The sequence below is a fragment of the Perca flavescens genome, chromosome 6 (genome assembly GCF_004354835.1).
Source record: "Perca flavescens isolate YP-PL-M2 chromosome 6, PFLA_1.0, whole genome shotgun sequence".
Classification (NCBI taxonomy): domain Eukaryota; kingdom Metazoa; phylum Chordata; class Actinopteri; order Perciformes; family Percidae; genus Perca; species Perca flavescens.
Genome location: NC_041336.1, coordinates 33,172,472 through 33,192,385, shown reverse-complemented (window position 1 = coordinate 33,192,385; position 19,914 = coordinate 33,172,472). Strand labels below are relative to the sequence as shown.

At 38.6% G+C, this 19,914-nt stretch overlaps 1 protein-coding gene across 2 annotated transcripts; it reads right to left on the bottom strand.

Annotated features, from left to right (window-relative positions):
- Positions 1–8,111: 8,111 nt before the first annotated feature.
- Positions 8,112–19,623, bottom strand: nod1 (nucleotide-binding oligomerization domain containing 1). 2 transcript variants are annotated; one of them, XM_028580188.1, is made up of 12 exons: positions 19,432–19,623; positions 16,633–16,829; positions 16,339–16,513; positions 13,221–15,030; positions 13,055–13,138; positions 11,412–11,495; positions 11,214–11,297; positions 10,627–10,710; positions 10,452–10,535; positions 10,279–10,362; positions 10,063–10,146; positions 8,112–8,652 (listed from the first exon to the last, which is right to left on the bottom strand). In XM_028580188.1, exons 2-12 carry the CDS (start codon positions 16,807–16,809, stop codon positions 8,580–8,582), a joined length of 2,823 nt encoding a protein of 940 aa, XP_028435989.1. In that variant the 5' UTR covers positions 16,810–16,829; positions 19,432–19,623; the 3' UTR covers positions 8,112–8,579. The 2 variants fall into 2 exon arrangements, with proteins under 2 accessions (XP_028435989.1, XP_028435990.1); XM_028580189.1 differs by lacking the exons at positions 16,633–16,829; positions 19,432–19,623 and having other exon boundaries at positions 13,221–15,026; positions 16,339–16,403.
- Positions 19,624–19,914: the final 291 nt, after the last annotated feature.

The following is a 19,914-nucleotide window of genomic DNA, read 5'->3' as shown; positions in this document are numbered from 1 at the left end:
ACTATTGCTTTTTTGACATACTATACTATGACTTTTTTATCACTTTTTTTCTGACATACTAGCCGACTTTTATGGCTTTTTTCAACATGCTATACTATTACTTCTTTTGCGACTTTTTATGACGTTATTCAGTCATACTATACTATTACCTTTCTATGACTTTTTTTGACTTACTATACTATGACTTTTTTCGACATTCGATACGACTTTTTATGCCATTTTTGACATACTATACTATGACTTTTTATGTTTTTTTTGACACACTATTACACTATTTGACTTTTGATAGTATGTTTTTTAACATGCTATACTATTACTTCTTTCGCTATATACTATTCTATGACGTTATTCAGACATACAATACTATTACCTTTATATTACTTTTTTTTGACTTTCTATACTATGGCTTTTTTGATTTTCTATACTATGGCTTTTTTCGACATAATATACTTTGACTTTTGATGACTTTTTTCAACATACTATTCTATGACATTCTTCAGACATAATATACTATTAGCTTTATATGACTTTTTTCGACACAATATACTATGACTTCTTATGACATACTATACTATGACGTTATTCAGACATACTATACTTTTCTATGACTATTTTCGACTTACTATACCATGACTTTTTTGACATACTATACTATAACTTTTTATGGCTTTTTTTGGACATGCGACATACTATACTATGAATTTTTTCAACATTCGATACGACTTTTTATGCAGTTTTTGACATACTATACTATGACTTTTTATGTTTTTTTTGACACACTATACTTTGACTTTTGATAGTATGTTTTTTAACATGCTATACTATTACTTCTTTTGCTATATATTATTCTATGACGTTATTCAGACATACTATAACCTTTATATTACTTTTTTTGACTTTCTATACTATGGCTTTTTCGACATAATATACTTTGACTTTTGATGACTTTTTTCAACATACTATTCTATGACGTTCTTCAGACATAATATACTATTAGCTTTATATGACTTTTTTCGACACAATATACTATGACTTCTTATGACATACTATACTATGACGTTATTCAGACATACTATACTTTTCTATGACTATTTTTGACTTACTATACTAGGACTTTTTTGACATACTATACTATGACTTTTTATGGCTTTTTTTGAACATGCTATACTATGACGTTTTATGGCTTTTTTCCAACATGCGACATACTATACTATGAATTTTTTCAACATTCGATACGACTTTTTATGCCGTTTTTGACATACTATACTATGACTTTTTATGTTTTTTTTGACACACTATACTTTGACTTTTGATAGTATGTTTTTTGACATGCTATACTATTACTTCTTTTGCTATATACTATTCTATGACGTTATTCAGACATACTATACTATTACCTTTATATCACTTTTTTTGACTTTCTATACTATGGCTTTTTTCGACATAATATACTTTGACTTTTGATGACTTTTTTCGACACAATATACTATGACTTCTTATGACATACTATACTATGACGTTATTCAGACATACTATACTTTTGATGATTTTTTTCGACTTACTATACTATGACTTTTTATGGCTTTTTTTGGACATGCTATACTATGACGTTTTATGGCTTTTTTCCAACATGCGACATACTATACTATGAATTTTTTCGACATTCGATACAACTTTTTATGCCGTTTTTGACATACTATACTATGACTTTTTATGTTTTTTTTGACACACTATACTTTGACTTTTGATAGTATGTTTTTTAACATGCTATACTATTACTTCTTTTGCTATATACTATTCTATGACGTTATTCAGACATACTATACTATTACCTTTATATTACTTTTTTTGACTTTCTATACTATGGCTTTTTCGACATAATATACTTTGACTTTTGATGATTTTTTTCAACATACTATTCTATGACGTTCTTCAGACATAATATACTATATGCTTTATATGACTTTTCGACACAATATACTATGACTTCTTATGACATACTATACTATGACGTTATTCAGACATACTATACTTTTCTATGACTATTTTCGACTTACTATACTATGACTTTTTTAACATACTATACTATGACTTTTTATGGCTTTTTTTGGACATGCTATACTATGACGTTTTATGGCTTTTTTCCAACATGCGACATACTATACTATGAATTTTGATGATTTTTTCGACATACTATTCTATGACGTTATTCAGATGTACTGTTACGAGGGGAAACAGAACAGACTCAAGTGCAGAGCTCGCAACAAAAGATTTATTAAGGATTTGGGGGAAAAAGGGGGAGTGGGGAGGCAGACGCCAGGAATGGGGAAGCGGCTAAGGGAAGGGTAGAGAAACTGGAGGGCGGAGCTGCGACTGGGGAGCCGCGGGAGAGACACTGGGACTGGAGAGCAGATGAAGCGAGGAGAGGCTGGAGCAGGGTCCCGAGGGAGGGGTCCGTGAGGCGGAGCCAGCTGACTGGAGATGACGTTTGGATATGGAGATGGTGACTGAGGAGAAAAGACACAAAAGGTAAGTGAGGGTAGGCAACAGATAAGAAAACAAGAGGATTCAAAGAGTGTTAGCTTTGAGTTTCACCAGGGTGACCGGAGCAACGAACAAGCTGAGCTGGTCTGTTGAGCCGGGGTAGAAATACAGGTCTTGATTGCAGATGAGAGGCAGGTGTACGCAGCGGGAGACAGTGATGATGGGATGGTAACCAGGTGCGCTCAATCAGCTGGCAGCAGCAGTGGGAGGGGGAGAGCAGAGTAGGCACAGAGAGAGAGACAGGCCAACAGAAAAACAGAGAGGAGAGAAAACCAACTGAGAAACAACATAGAGAATAGTGAACAAAACAGAAAACTCCCAGCCAGCCAACCCCAACCATCACACATACTATACCATTACCTATCTATGACTTTTTTTGACTTTCTATACTATGACTTTTTTGACATACAATACTATGACTTTTTATGACTTTTTTTAACATACTATACAATGGCTTTTTATGACATTTTTCGACATGCTATACTATGACTTTTTATAATTTTTTTCGACATACTATACTATGGCTTTTTATGACTTTTTTAGACATGCTATACTATGACTTTTTATGACTTTTTTGACATACTATACTATGACTTTTTATGACTTTTTTAGACATACTATACTATTGACTTTTTTTAGACATACTATACTATGACTTTTTCGACATACTTTACTATGACTTTTTATGACTTTTTCGACATACTATACTATGACTTTTTATGACTTTTTTAGACATACTATACTATGACTTTTTATGACTTTTTTAGACATGCTATACTATGACTTTTTATGACTTCTTTTGGACATGCTATACTATGACTTTTAATGGCTTTTTTCAACATGCTATACTATTACTTTTTTGACATACTATACTATTACTTTTTTATCACTTTTTCTGACATACTAGCCAACTTTTATGGCTTTTTTCAACATGCTATACTTAATTACTTCTTTTGCGACTTTTTATGACGTTATTCAGTCATACTATACTATTACCTTTCTATGACTTTTTTCGACTTACTATACTATGACTTTTGATGACTTTTTTCGACATACAATACTATGATTTGTTATGGCTTTTTTGACATACTATAATGACTTTTTCGACACTTATTTTATCACTTACAATACTTTTTCTGACTTTTTATGATATGCTATACTATGACTTTTTCTGACTTCTTTTGGACATGCTATACTATGACTTTTTTATCATTTTTTCTGACATACAATACTATGACTTTTATCAACATACTATATTATGACTTTTTATGGCTAAACAGACAGGTGAAGAGGGCTTGCTCTGTTCTGGTCTGCCCTCTGGACACCATAGAGGAGGTGGGGGAGAGGAGGATGTTAGCCAGGCTGGCATCAATCATGGGCAAACATGATTGACATGGTCATTTCTATTCATCTGTATATCTGTGTTTATATACTGTCTGTTTATATCAGGGTGTTTATTGTATAAATATGGTTTTTTTATTACTATAAATATTATAACTAATTCTATTTTTTTCTACTTCTTATACTTCATGTATATTTTTTCTCCTATGTCTTTTAATGTGTATTTGTGTTAAAAAAATATTTTGAGGAGCTCTAGCACAGAAATTTCCCCATTAATAAAGTCTATCTTATCTTATCTTTTAGGACTTTTTTGCAACATACTATACTATGAGTTTTTATGGCGTTTTTCAACATACTATTCTAAGACGTTATTCAGACATAGTATACTATTACTTCTTATGACTTTTTTCGACATACTATACTATGACATGCCTTTTTCGACATACGATAATGACTTTTTATCACTTTTCCTTCAACAGACAATATGTCTAATTACTTTTTTTTATCACTTTTTTTGGATATACTATACTATTTCTAAAAAGAACCTTGAAATGTTCCACTTTTGATGAATCAAAATTATCATTCAACATTTTAATGAAATTTATACTAATTAAAACCATTCCCACTTTTCCAACTATTTCACTTCTACTTCAATTATGCCAGCGATTCAGTTTAGCTTTAGCAATTTAGCTTTTCAGCATTCACAAGCATTTTCTGCAGGAAATACATGTTCTAGTCTTCATCCTTTTTATGACTGATTAACAAAGGTTTGAAACTGATTAGCGATTACTTTTCTGTCCGTAACTTTTGGAAGAAGAATGCAACAGATCTGGCCTTAATAGATTTTGGTAGGTAAGTTTTGATTGTTGTTTTCTAACAGCTGCCTGCATATAGTCCAATCATTTTCCACCTACTGTAACAAAAGACAAAACCTTTTAATTTATGATAAAATTATGATGTCTGAGGAAAAGGCTGGTGTTAAGTCAAACCATACCCAGGGAGGTGGAATTTTAGAAAAGCTTCAATTGGGTGGTGTGAGAATACAATTCCTCGTCCACTCACTTGTCTCTGAAGCTTTCCAAAGCTTTTAGTCAGTGGATGGAGGACAACTAAACCATCTCCATGACAACTGAGCAACTCAACCCACTGAGGAAGCTTCAAAAACACTAATCAGTTGGGGTAGAAGAAAATGTGATTTCCACTATCTGTCCTTGGTGTAAAACTAGTTTATTGTTCTTTTACCGGTCTCTCCAGGTTGGGTGAACGCTTTCACTGGACAGCGTCAGATTCTTCTGTTCTACACTGTGTGTTCACACAAACATTTTATTTTGCAACTACCTTTGCATGTGGTCGGGGGTTCCTCTTTTTGCACATGCAGTGAGAAATCCTGTGCATAGAGTATTAAAGAAATACAGTGATGTATCGGCTCAGGTTTAATTGGGACGGACCAGGAAAGTTGTAGGTTTAGTCTTTGAATTAAACTGGGAGGATACAGTCCTAATATCAACCCTATGACCTAGTTTAGGATAAGTCACACTTTGGGGTGTTTTAATAATTTCATTCTTGCCAGTTCTGAGCCCCAACAATCATTATCTAATGAAATGTAACTGAGATTATGTGCGGTTCAATCTGTAATGGACAAAAAAATAATAACAAACACACAATGTTAAAATATTTATTTTCTGTAAAACTGCATACAAAAATACCTTTGGAGACCAATCATTCTCGTGTATTCATGGAATTATTATGCCTTGTTATTTTTGTGCGGTCTGATCAGCCTGAAGTGTTTTATTCCAATTCAAATACAAGTGTGTCAAACATGGAGCTTAGTGAAGGTTCAGGGAATAGGTTTATGTTTGGCCACTTTATTGCTGGTGGTCCAATTCAACAGTTGAATTAAAGAGGCACTTCATGGATTACCATGTAAAGGTCTTTAGAAATGTGGGCATTTACCAGGCAGGGAGTTTATAATGCATTGATGTAGTATCCAGTGTTTTTGGAGCTTGACCCATACTAAGAACTATAAATCAGTATATCCCACAATATGCTACTTCAATTTTTACCATTATTTATTGCATGTGTCTCTCGCAAGTCCCCTTACTGTATGGAAGTGTAATGATAAGTCTATGAGTGCCCCTTTAAAAAGGCATTAGGATTAGTGATCTGCTCCTGTATGAGAGGGAATGGTAGCTTTGAAAGATGTTAACCAGGACACACAGCAGACATTTTGACATATAGCCGTAAACAAACGCACAGATTTAATTTGCTAATTGGCTGCCTTTCACTTAGGTGTGTGAGTTTATTATTATTGGAACACTTCAATGGAACAAAGCCATAATTCATTTTATAAATTCTACCTGCACTTTTCCTGCTAGTTAAGTTAAATTGCCTGCTGTGAAAAATGGTCTATAGAGGGAAACAGATCAGCGAGAATAAAACCAATTCTTGATTTAACTAAGCTCCATGTTTTGTTCTCATTCACCAGAGTCCATCAGGAGAAATTAATTTGCTGATGTCATGCAACAGAACACATTCTGATTGTATCCAGTAGCCAAAGGGTATCTGTATACCTCTTCAAAAAGAGCCATCACACAAACAGTAAACATGATTCACTCTCTTCACACTGAAGTACACCGCAACACATCCCATCAGCTAACGGTGGTCAAGTTGTAACAGTCAAATAATAAATATAATAAAGTTATTGTTCATATATGCACCCAAAGTCACACAGGTTACTGAGGAAGAAACGCTTTTCCTTATTTCCCATCAGTGTTATCACTGCCCTTTACGTAACAGTCATGGTTGTCAAATATCAAATATTTGGTTGAGATTTCAGGTAAACACAAAACCGGAAATGATTTCATCAACAATGATCGATGTGATCAATACACAGTATTTTCCTTTACATTATAGTCAGGCTCTGTGCCCACAGCCAAACAGCTGCAGTCAGGTGAAATTGAAATAATACACCACACTGTTCATGCATACATAACATAACATGCCTGCACAATATTGAAAAAAAACTGACATTGCAATATTCTTTTCCATGAGTGCATCTACATAAAAAACAAAAATGAAAAAGTAACTTTTCTTATGTGAACCATTCTTTGTTGAACTTTAATGCTTTAAACACCAAGCAAGAGAGCCCTGTGACTACTCTTCTGAAATGATTTTGGAGAGGGACAAAAGTTAAATACACTGGTTGACTGACATGACACCATGGTATTCATAAAATACTATCAATCCAGGCTAAAGTGAATGATATTAATAATGCATGCACGTTGCTTCCTCTAAATTTTAGGTTGTGGTTGACTAGCGGGGCCTACTTTTGGTTTGAAACATTGATCAACATAGATTGTGATTGGTGGTTTGCTGTGCATGCAGAGCCTGCATGTCACGCACTAGCAACAATCCAAGAGCACTTAAATCAGTGTAAATTACGTTATATCAGAAACAGACTGCTGTTGTAGATTAGTGTTACGTTTCCAGCGTCGCGGCTGCGAACTGTAGCGTCAGCTTCTTTATTAGCTTCAGCCTGGCTGGCAGCAGCTTTATGCGGTGAAAAATGGCCGGGAGACTTCGCGATAACGTTGCATCAATCTGGTGATTTATTTCGTCTTTGCAGCGAACATAAAACACTGACTACTGTAGCTTCACTACCCACGGAAAAGTATGTGCATCACTGTGTCAGCGGCAACTGCCACGGTACTTTTCTACCATAGACATTAAAATAAATGGACCAACAGATCCCGTTGCTCTGGACGGAGACCAGTGAAGTCTATTTTTTTCCGGTGATTGCTGAGCAAACTGAGCCCAACAACGTAGATGTGACGTGAGCAACCTGTCTGAAAGTTGGAAGTCTTCTGGTAGCTGTGCCAAGAGAAATCTCAATCATTCCCAATCTTGCAGAGCCGGAGAGCGTAGGTATATAGAGATAGCACAGGCACAGGCTAATTATTGCTAACTAAAATGCTAGTTAACATTAGTAATTAAACTAAAACAGCTAATGTAAGTCAAAACTGCCTGTGAGCTTCTCCTGTACTGTACGGTAATTCCTCTACTGTATGACCGTAAGTCGCGTGGTTATGACACAATCGTTTGCCTATTTTTACAAAACCGTCTGCTACACAGCCATAATGTGAGATACAAGGTAATGGAGCCTTTTATACATTGTCGTGTAATAAACAATGGACAAATAAAGTCTTTAAACCCTTTAGATGTAAAGTTATTCGCTGTCAAAGTGACGTCAAAATCAATGGCAGTCAATGGGATGCTAATGGCGGGTGATGGCTTGTTTGCATCAAAATGGCGCAATAGGAGGTAGGCGTTGTGGAGAGAGACTTACTTGTTTTCTACACACGGAGAGCTTCACTTCCCATGACAATAAACCCCGTCGGACTAACGTTACATCACATACACATGCTGCCCACATGGCTACCTGTCTTAAAGGCAAATGACAATGTAAAAATGATCATTTAAAAGGAGAACGGTGAAAGTTGACTTTTCTATCAAGCAGCAAAAAAGTTTTAGCGTCAACATCGCCGAGTCCTGCAATGTGACTATCGCGCACGCGCACATCACGATGTAGACGATGAAGCAAAATATCGTGCAGCCCTAGAACAGAACATACACTACATCTGTTGTGCCATACAGACATTTCTCAGCAGTACATGCACGTCTCACGTGAGTGCCCATCAGTGGAACCGCAGTCTTTTCTCTGCCACAAACTGTTTCTCTTCCTCCTCAGAGAGCTTGTTTCCCTTCACACTGTGGGAAAAGGAGAACATGCCATCACATTCAAATTACTTCTACAACTCCTACACTGAGTAACTAATGCTCCCCAATGCATTTCCACAACCATTTTATTACATTGAATATAACTATTTATGTTTATCAATTCCAACCCATATTGTCTTTTAGGATACATTCACATGAATTCAGTGTGTGGTTCAACATGAAGGGCTGATGCACACACCCAGATAGGTTGGTGTTAGCACTCTGTAGAGAGTGACAACAGCAAAGAGTCCTACTACTACTACTACAGTAGATATTGTTCCTACAGAAGCATTTATAAAAGAAGGAAGCTAATATTCAATGTCTCTTTAGCTGCTAAATGTCCCGCTATGTTCACCAGCTTGTTTCTGACTGTCCCTCTGCCGTTTGCTGCTGAGCAGGTAGAGTTCTGTGGCTTTTTACAGCTTTCTTTCTCTGAAATAGCCGCCATGAGAGAACGCTGAGAGTGAACCAGAACAGTAAAGTTGTGGGTCGGACAGATAAACAATGAGCTGAGACTGTATAAAGCTCTGTAAAGACGAGGGGAGCTGCACATTCAGCTGATAGCACACTGTAGGTTCATCACTGTAGGTTCAACACTACGAGCGGCACATTTTACCCTGTCATTAGGTACATTGTTGTGATAAAAATATTGATTATAGTCGCTAAATATCTATCAACCAATACAACTAAATAGGTTTGAAAACCCAGCACCCCCTTTGCTCTCCTACCAGCTATCCTACCTTAAATAATAATGTCCCTTGGGTTTGCAATTGACAATGAGACATCCTCAAAAAAAGGAAATACACTAAATTAAGGAAGGGAATATATGCAATTTCATAGGGCATGTTAAAAGTTTTACAAGCTCCCTATAAACATCAATATATCACTGCAACATTAGGGGGAGAGCATGTAACTTTTGCAAGAAGAAATAAAGAAGCAATCTTTCCCTACGTTTTTCAGTTTCGGCTTAACTTAATCTGGTATGACCAGAGCTTCTGGTGGCTAATGTTAGGACGACCTCATGCGCCCCATGTATGAGTCCTTGGCAGCGGTCCGGGTTTGAATCCGAACCCAGGCTGCATGTTGTCCTATCCCTTCCCCCCCTTTCTATCCTTGTCTATCTTCTATCACTAGCTTAACTAAATAAAAGTAGATATTGCTGTCAGTTTACTGACCTGTTATAGTACGTTAAAGTACTCAGCTTTATCGTGAAATGATCACGTTGCTGCTGTAATGTTACGTAGTCTCACTTAAAATGTGAGTCTTTTTTTCTGAAATTTTCTATCATTTTGATAAATGGATTAAATTTAGTGTCACCACAGATGGAAGGCTCAGTGAAAAAGTTGGTCCACACCATCTGGAGGCCAGTAGAGAAAAGGAAGAGCACTACCTGATCCTCACCATATTTCTTTGAGTGCTGTGTTGTGAGCCAGGGCCGCAGCGAGGTGTTTGATCCCATCCACAGTGAAGTGGTTGCTGATTAACCTGCACACAAATATACACAGCAGGAGAGTTTCAGACGGTCCATGTCAGAGCGGGGTATCCAACAGGTTCTCAGCCACGGAGACAGCATGTGAGTGAATACAGTGTGTGTGCATGCATGGGTGTTGTCTTTACCAGAGGTGGCATAAACCTGTGTTCGCCTGGACCAACTGGGCAAAGTGTGGAGCTGCTTCATCAGTCAACTCATTCTGCACCAACCTGCAGCGGCACACACCGGTTATTCTTTACACAGAGTATTTCTCTTACAACTGTGAAATCTCTGAGCTCAAACTGCGCGACCGGCCTACCAGAATATCCTGAGGACGCTGTTCTCTTTCAGCGCTTCTGCCAGGCACTTGCCACCTTTAGATGTGATGCTATTGGCTGCGAGACTAGAACACAGAAACACAGTAACTACTCCGGTTAATCAATGAGTTTAAACCAGCAGGTTTTTATTGTCGCTATAGGTAGCTGACTTCTCACCTGAGGTTGGTCAGACTGGGGTGGCGCCTCAGAGCTTCTGCAAATGCTTCTGCTCCCTCATCGCCGACACAGTTACCCCACATTCTGCAAGCAAACACATCAAAACCGTTGTCTGGGCCACATCAGGAAGCATGATGCCACTTAAAGGGCCTGCCTTACTTAATCCTTCAAGAAATAATTAATTTGACATCCTCTTTATGCTTTAATTTCTCGTTAAAACGCACACACACGTCAGTCCTCTCTAATTTAACATGCATTATATAATAATGCTCGGACCTGATGCCTGTCAAGTCAGCCCCAAAACGCTTGGAGAATTGTGCAACTTATCTTGGACATATTCTAAGGTTTCACAAATTTGGGTTACATCATCACATGCCTACGTTTTTTTTTTTTTTAAATAACATGTTACGTATGTTTTGTGTGTTCCCGAAATAGTGATAAAACATTTCTTTTGTCACCACCTGAAACATTCCTCCATTAATCATCTCTAGTTGCTCCCACTGCTTTCATGAGCACAGCGGGACAACAACATCCTGCATCAAGTGATCTAATATTAATATTAATATTAAACAGCAAACGAGTCTTACCCCACATCAAATATAGAAGTGCTCTTCTGAATCGCGCTGGCCAAAAACCTCCCACCAACACCAGTGATCCTGTTTTTACCAAACCTAAGGACAAAGAAATGTCAACATAAATTTAAGAGACCACAACATATTAACTTTACAATTATTATAAACTACTATATTATTCTAATTGGATATTGGTACAAGTTAGAAACATACTTGAGGACTCGCAGCTTTGGACATGTCTCAATAATCTGAGCAACCAGCTTGGCTCCAACATCTGTGATGTGGTTGTTGTAAAGCCTGAGGACACAAATGCAGACGAGGGTAAAAGATTCTGTTTCGCTCTCAGAAAAACAACGCAGAATTTTACTTCACTAACAATTGTTAGGGAAGTAGCCTACCATACATCCTAGTAGTAAAATACAACCGTCAAGTCAGTATGTTTTCCAAAAGTCATGAATGAGCTTTCAAAGCAGCAACATGAACTCTTCCTAACATCCTCAGAAAATGGATGACTCTATAACTCTGACTGGATGTTTGTGTCCACCTACATTCACTCAAGTACTGCATACAGTTTAGATACTTACATTTTAGGAGGGAAAACGAATTATTTCACAGCTAGAGTGGCTTGTTACTTTTTAGATTACAATTTTGAATAAAAAGCACATGATAATCTTAAAAAAGACAAGGCATTTTAAAGATTAAACCAGTGGTTCCCAACCTTTTTGGCTTTTGAACCTTTTGAAAAAAACAACAGTGCCAAGATGGTACAGAAGTGAGATGTCTCACTCTGTAGCTAAAACAGAGAGCTCAACACACAGGGTGAAAAGAGGAGCTGCAGCAATGTGCAGTACCACAAATATATGGTGTTTTCTGAAAATTAAACCACATAAACCTATTCTGGTACAACCTCTAAATACAATTATGAACCTCAATATGAGCATAATATGAGCACTTTAATTAGGATTTTGAATGCAGAACTTGTAACAGAAGCTGTGTTTGAAACCGTTCCCTATCACAGAAATAGTGCGTTCGCCATTTTGTAGTGGTGTTCGAATTCTCAGCGGTTAATTTCATTCACATAAAATACCGACAATGCACAGCTAATCTGAGCGTACATACAATGTACTAGAGATGTTCCGATAACGATACCAGTATCGGCTCCGATACTGCCTAAAACGCTGGTATCGGTATCGGGAAGTACTGGAGTTTATGCACCGATCCGATACCATGTAATAAAGCCCTAAAGAAAATCTACATTAAAGTAGTTTATTTATGTTCTTTTTCCTTTATAACTGACTGTCAAACTGGAGAATAAAAGAAAGTTCTACGGCATTCATTGTTTGTTCATGTTTCACAAAAAGTTTAACCTGAGCCAGACCGACAACAGAGATAGAAATAATATTACATTCATACAGGGATAGTAGTATACAGCTGTTAAACATAATAAAATATATGACACACTGGTATCGGATCGATACTCGGTATCGGCCGATACGCAAGTTCAGGTATCGGAATCGGTATCGGGAAGCAAAAAAGTGGTATCGGGCCATCTCTACAATGTACCCTACATTTTACTCCGGTGTACCACAATGCAAAGCGGTCGTGATGCTGGGCACGCCCGCCGCCGTCACACAAACAAGCGGCGCATCTACTGACGCAAGTCACGCAACAATGTGTTTTCAGTGAGTGTCTGAAATCTGGTTTGGTTGTTCACTATAAACACTATACAGAATAGTGAATAAGTGAATGAGGGAATGGTTTCCAACACAGCTAGAGTATTCTTGTTATTGGTACATTTACTTGACTAAACAATCTAAATATTTCTTCCACCTCTGGTACACATGTATCTTACTCACCCCAAGACCTCCACCACTTTGTGCTTACACAGCTCCTCTGTCAGAACCTCCATGCTGCTGTCAGACAGCTGGTTGACGCACAATCTGAAGACAATCTTTGGTTAGATGAGTTACAGACTTTATGATGGAGATTAGAAGGTAGTTTAAACAGGTTTGTAGTTTTTACCTCACTACCGTCATCTTACTGAAGGAGGGCCTCAGCTGCATCACCCCATAGTCGCTGATGTTGTTGTTGTCCATGTCGAGGCCCAGCAGCTTCTGCCGGTGCTGCAGCACAAAGTTCAGGGCCGTGCAGTCCCCTGAGTACACGTTACAGTAGCCCAGCTTGATCAAGCCCGCTGTGATGCCTTTCGCTGTCATCTGAGCAATGTCTTTGCTCCCCGTTTCAAAGATGCACCTCAGCATCCACAGGAAGTTGGGCAGAACATGAACTTTCCTGCCCTCTTCGCCGTTGTAGTGGGGTAAGCCATGGAGGTGGGACTTTACACTGGTGGAAAGGTAGGACTTCAGTAAGGCCCGTTTCTTCTTTAATAACACTGGAGACACCAGATGCTCCATCAGGCCACTGTGAGCCTTGGACAGCAGTCCACACAGGAACAGATTAGTGAACTGAAGGTGGTCATTAGTTGCAAATGGATGCTTTTCACTGGACTCTGAGGAGCCACAGATGCAGAAGTCAAAAGGCAGACAGGACGGTTCTCTTTTCCTGCTGCACTCGGTGAAGAACTTGAGGATGGAGCTGGCAGCAGCCTGCTCATCCAACACCAGAGCAAATGCCGCCAGGAAAGACTGGAGGGTGATATGAAGGACTTCAAACGTAGCAGGGCCTCCACTGGCGTCGTACTCACTGACGGGTCGAAGAAAGCCCAGGGTCAGGTCCTCCTCTGTCAGGCCGCACGCACTGATCTCCTCTTGGCTGCAAATGAAGCTACCTCTCTCCAAAACCTGAAGTGCTAGTTTGGCAAATGCTGCGAGAGGCCGGAGCCCGGCTTTGAATGTGTCCGAAGCACAGCGACTGCTTTTCTTCAGCAGGGACGGGGCAGGCGAGGCCGAGCGGCTGAGGAACACCTCAGACAGCAGCAGGAAGATGTCCGTGAGTGTGATGCAGGTTTCAGGCAGATGGAAGCTGTCGTGCATGGTGTGCAGGTGCCTAAAGCTCTTGAATACAATCCAGCAGAAGAGCGGGGTGGAGCAGAGGCCGCAGAGGTGGGGGCTAGCATCCAGCTGGACTGACACCAGCTCTCGGTGCTCCTGCTCCTTGAAGTGCAGATGGATGTAGGTCTTCAGATGAGCTGGGGAGAAGCCGCGCAGAGCCACCTTCTTCCTGATCACCCTGCTCTGGATCTCGGTCCCTGTCCGGGCCGTCAGCACCTTATGGGAGCCCTGGAGTAGTTTCCCACAGAGCAAGCTGACGAGCAGCTGGAGGGGGTGCGCCTTGGCTTCTGGAGACACCACTTCAGCAACATTCATCAGGTCATTCGTCTGAATCTCATCGTAGCCATCGAATGTAAAAAGAACCTTCTCCGGGAAGCGCAGGATGTAGTCGAACACCTCATGGTCTGGATCTTGATCTGGAGAGCAGTTGTATTTGAACAAAAGGTCTCGGAGGGAGATCTGTTCTGTGTCCTTGATGATGCTGAACATCCTACAGCGGAACTTAAAGAAGAAGATGGCGTCCGTCTGCAGCTCTTTCTTGGACCAGAGGTTCTGGAGCTTCTGTAGGAGGATGGATTTGCCCACACCGGCATCCCCCATCACATAGATGGTTTCCCCTTGGGGATTGAAGACTGCATGGTCTCCTAGGAGCTGGTCCAGACTCTCTAAGAAGCCCAAACTCTCATTGCAGTCGTTCAACAGTTCCATCAATGTGTCAGTGTAGAGGTCCTCCAGACGGCTCTCCTCTTGCTGGCCGTATGACATGATAAAGCATGTGTCCCGGATCATCTCATGCCTCAACTTCTCACAGTACCTGCTGACTGAGGAGGTAGTCAGTTAGTGCAATATTAGTCTCGCATTGCCAGACTTTTCTCCAAAGCGCTGCGGAGAAAGGTCTGGCTAGTCCACAGAGCATTCTGAGAGAATGGAGAAAAACGTGCTCTGGTTTATTGGCATTTCTTTAAACCAATCACAATCATCTTAGGCGGTGCTAATGCAATCACGGTGCCGCTGCAAAATAGCCTCCGAAAGGAACTTGTTTTGGTGGAACGTGTGTACGTTCAAAAGTTGTTTTAGTCGTGCAACAGAAAACTCCGATTGGACAGATAGTCTAGCTAGCTGTCTGGATTTACCCTGCAGAGATCTGAGGAGCAGTTAACCATAGTCCTCAGAAATCCACCGGAGTTTAGAACGCCAATACAAAGAAAGAGGAAGGTGACGGACATCCGGCCAAAAATATATATATATATAGACTATATAGACTAGTGCGATACAGAAGCTTTTAGTGATATAAAAGCTAGGGATTTGTTTCTATTTAGGACAAGCGGTGACTTCTGGGCCTAAAAATGTGGAAGCTCTTTAAAGCTGCATTCTCTCTAATTTCCAGCAGGGGGAGACTCCACTGGCTCCAAAAAGGAGTCGGTTTCATAATTCATTCAATTCATGAGTTTATGGTCACAATCTCTAGTTTCTAGTCTTCTTCAATACAGCATGATGTTCATTTAGTAAATTATGGTTCCATTCATTTTAAAATACTGCAGTAATTAATAAAAATTAGCTTCACCACAACTTATAATGCCAGTTACACATGAGTGAATCAGTAATCAGAATCTTAAACTATGTTTTGCATAACAAATGTTTTTAATCCCAATATTTAAAATAATTTCTGCTGCTTCTGTACTTCTACTGAAGCATTTTGAAAGTAGAAATTCTTCTTGCAACGGGGTGGACAGAATAGCAGAAACTCTCTGTCTCCGTCTCTGTGTGATGCAATGCAATATAACAGCATCACAAAAACCTCCAAATTGAAAATTATAACTTTCATGAAGGTTGGATTTATTCAATGTCATTGGAAATGAGGGCCGGCCCTCTATGATCTCTTGAGTTTAAATAAAGGTTGAATGAATGAATGATTTATTGTAGAACCAAAAACTTAGCCATGTGTTCCTCATTTGTGATTGATTTGTTGTTTGTATATCTTACAACAGAGCAAACCTAAGGCTGATTTAACTCTCTAACACATTCTCTAAGACATTTTGGCCTTTTAGTGGCACAAAGACCCTTACATGATACCCATGAAGCATAAATAAAAGAACATCTGGTGGTCTAGAAGCATTAGTAACACTTACTGGGATCTGTGTTAACCACTGTCATCACCGTAACATCCCTGCTCGGGGTGTAGTCTATCTCTTTCAGCCATGGCTGCAGGTCTATGTACGCGTCACATACTTTATATATGATGTAAATAAAGTATTCACAGGCCTCCTCCCCTTTGCATTGGACTAGATCCAGGATTTTGCGCACCTAGAAAACAATCGCAGGAAAGAACATCTGTGTTGGTTGAGAATTTCACAAACTTTGCTTTTTATTTTGGGATATTTTACAGAGAGATAAGACAATGTGTTGTAGGTGTGTTTTCCTGCCTGTTCTGGCTTGGTGATGGTTCGCTGTACGATCTCAACATCTTCTTCACAGACGAAGCCACAGGCCAACAGGTTGTCCAGGATGCACTGAACGCTCCTCAGCCTGGACACCAGCAGCTCTCTGTGGTAGGTGAGGGTGTTAAGGCACGACGCCCGGGATTCTTCTATCTGACCCATATTTGCTGCACAACAGTGACCTGTGTGGGATTACGGACGACAAGACAGCTAAACTGTACTGTAAGCCTTTTATCTTGTCTAACTCTCTCTAGAATCCCATTTTAGATCCGCAAATTACAGTAAGACCAGCCACAATGGTTGACATCTTCCAATATACAGACTTCACTGATCATCACAGATATTGTAACCGGACTCACATACCCAATGATAATGGCATAAATCTGTAGGCTAATTGTTCTGATGAGTCTAGATAATAATTTCAAATGTCTGAGCTCCTCGTTACGTGCATTGTATAAAGTGCTTGAAAACAATATTTGAGTAAAAGCACAAGTATGTTACCAGAAAATGACTTTGGTAGAAGTCACCTTTTAGAACATTACTTGAGTAAAAGTCTTAAAGTATCTGATATTTACTGAACTTGAGTATCAAAAGTAATTTTCTGATATTAAATGTACTGTATTAGAAGTGAAAGTAAAGAAAAACTTTGATAATGAACTTTATTGTTGCTTCCTTTATAATAGTAAATCATAATATTCAGGGTTTCCATACACTTCTTAAACATCTAACTCAAAGTCTGACATCAACAAAGAGAAAAACAGAAACGGAATATTAAGTTCGTACGAAAACATTACTTGTAAGTAACGGGTAACAAAGTAGTGAGGGGAAATGTAGTGGAGTCAAAAAGTATACATTTTATTTTGTTCAAAGGACTTTAAGTTTCATATCTTAAGTTTGTATTTTTATACATTTTATTCATCAGAACTTTAAAGGTCCCATGACATGCTGCTTTTTGGATGCTTTTATATAGGGCCTTAGTGGTCCCCTAATACTGTATCTGAAGTCTCTTTTATATAGACCTTAGTGGTCCCCTAATACTGTATCTGAAGTCTCTTTTATATAGACCTTAGTGGTCCCCTAATACTGTATCTGAAGTCTCTTTTATATAGACCTTAGTGGTCCCCTAATACTGTATCTGAAGTCTCTTTTATATAGACCTTAGTGGTCCCCTAATACTGTATCTGAAGTCTCTTTTATATAGACCTTAGTGGTCCCCTAATATTGTATCTGAAGTCTCTTTTATATAGACCTTAGTGGTCCCCTAATACTGTATCTGAAGTCTCTTTTATATAGACCTTAGTGGTCCCCTATACTGTATCTGAAGTCTCTTTTATATAGACCTTAGTGGTCCCCTAATACTGTATCTGAAGTCTCTTTTATATAGACCTTAGTGGTCCCCTAATACTGTATCTGAAGTCTCTTTTATATAGGCCTTAGTGGTCCCCTAATACTGTATCTGATGTCTCCTTTATATAGACCTTAGTGGTCCCCTAATACTGTATCTGAAGTCTCTTTTATATAGGAATATTAATTGCGATAAATACACAGATATTTTAAAGTGTAACCAGTTCTGCATTTCAGCTGCTTTCAGTATTCTGCTAAACTACAGTTGCTTGTTGAATTTTAAAAAAATGAAATATTATAAGCCTTTCGCAACGTTTTATTGCGCCAGTTGATATCACAATGACGATAAAAAAAAACAACATATTGTGCAGCCCTACTTTTGACTTTTGTTTGCTGTTCCTGTTTCTGTTTCAATTTTTGTTTCCATCATATTTACCTCAGTGTAGATTTGAGTGGTTGAAGTAGACCTCTGTACCTTTGGAAGTGAACACAGTGTGTGTACACACATGCTTCATTGTGTAAAATATTAATAAGCATATTGTTCTAAAAGAAATACACAAAATTGTATCTAACAAGAACTTTATTAGATTGAAAGCTGCCCAAAAGTTGTTATCATTGTGACATGTCCATGCTGTAAATAAATTCGATAGATAGATAAATAGACAGATAGATAGATAGATTTTTAATGATCCCAAAAAAAATGGGAAATTCCAGTGTTGCAGCAGCAAAATATCAGACACACAGCACACATACAGAATATACAGGAAATAATAGGATACAATATACATGAGATAATAATAGAATATAAGAACAAATAATTTAAAATATATACAAGTTGGGAATAAAAATGTACAACTGTTTAACTAGTATTGATAAAACTGTAGATAAACCTATTGTGCAAGGTGCACATTCAACGAATTTAGATAAGATAATGCCCATAACAATAACAATCCCTCTTCTGTGTCACAGCTTGGTCCTAACTCGTTTAAGGGTTCCTTTTGTGTTTACAGGGACGGCCTCAGTGAAGAAGCTCTATGACCACACACGACAACTACAACGCCCAGTGGCTCTCCTCTGTCAACTGTCCCAAAATATGCTCCACGTATTCTTACAGTAACCTTACCCCTGTTTGTAATACATCAGAAATAAATACGTCATTAACACAGACGGAAATTGGGAAAAACACAAAAGGCAAGGTAGCATTTTTCGACAATAAATCGTGAGGACACCGGCGGCTACATCAGCTGTTCGTTATATATCCAGCCAGAGGAAAGCTAACGTAAACTGTTCTGGCTCCAGTCAAGTAGAAACACAACGCTAGGCTACATGACGACAAAATAACCCTACCATTTGTGTTGCGTCTATATGTTGTAAAGTATTCTTTCTATGCTGTAAAGACTGCACTTCAGAGTAAAAGCCAAGTTGTTAAAAAGAACTTACTGTTACTTTGTGTTCGCCATGTCTGCTGTGTCGGTCCGTGGATGTATTAAGAGAAAAGTCCGCTGTTCTTTCTGTTGTAGGAAGTGAAAGCATTCAGAAGCACCCGCGTCATTTCTCTCAACAATTTCACAACCGTGCTACTTTCATGTGCACACGAAAATGTAGTACTTTTTAACTCTTCTACCTTTACTAACTACAATGTCAGCTTGTTACAGTCAACTCAAACTCCACATTTTTCAAAACAGTTAACACACAGCCCGAAACAGTGGCACTCATGGTCAAAATGACACATTTTGTTTGCAAAAGGCTCTAACCATGCCAAAACATTTAAAATATGCAACAAAAGCAAATTTTGCAACAAAATACTAAATACAGCACTCAAATCAGTGCACCATTACTTGTGTAGTCATGTTTTGCTAGCTTGCATGTATGGTCAATGCTGCCATATTTTACAGTGCAAGCGGGGGCCCAAGAAAATAAATG

Bases quoted from the DNA above. Each gene is read 5' to 3' on its own strand.
- nod1 (XM_028580188.1), bottom strand. From the start codon at position 16,809: ATGGGTCAGATAGAAGAATCCCGGGCGTCGTGCCTTAACACCCTCACC. The intron at 11,298-11,411 runs GTATGTTTCTAA...CTTTGTCCTTAG, and splicing joins CCAAAGCTGCGAGTCCTCAA to GTTTGGTAAAAACAGGATCA. The intron at 10,147-10,278 runs GTAAAGACAACA...ATTTGTGTGCAG, and splicing joins ACAGGTTTATGCCACCTCTG to GTTAATCAGCAACCACTTCA.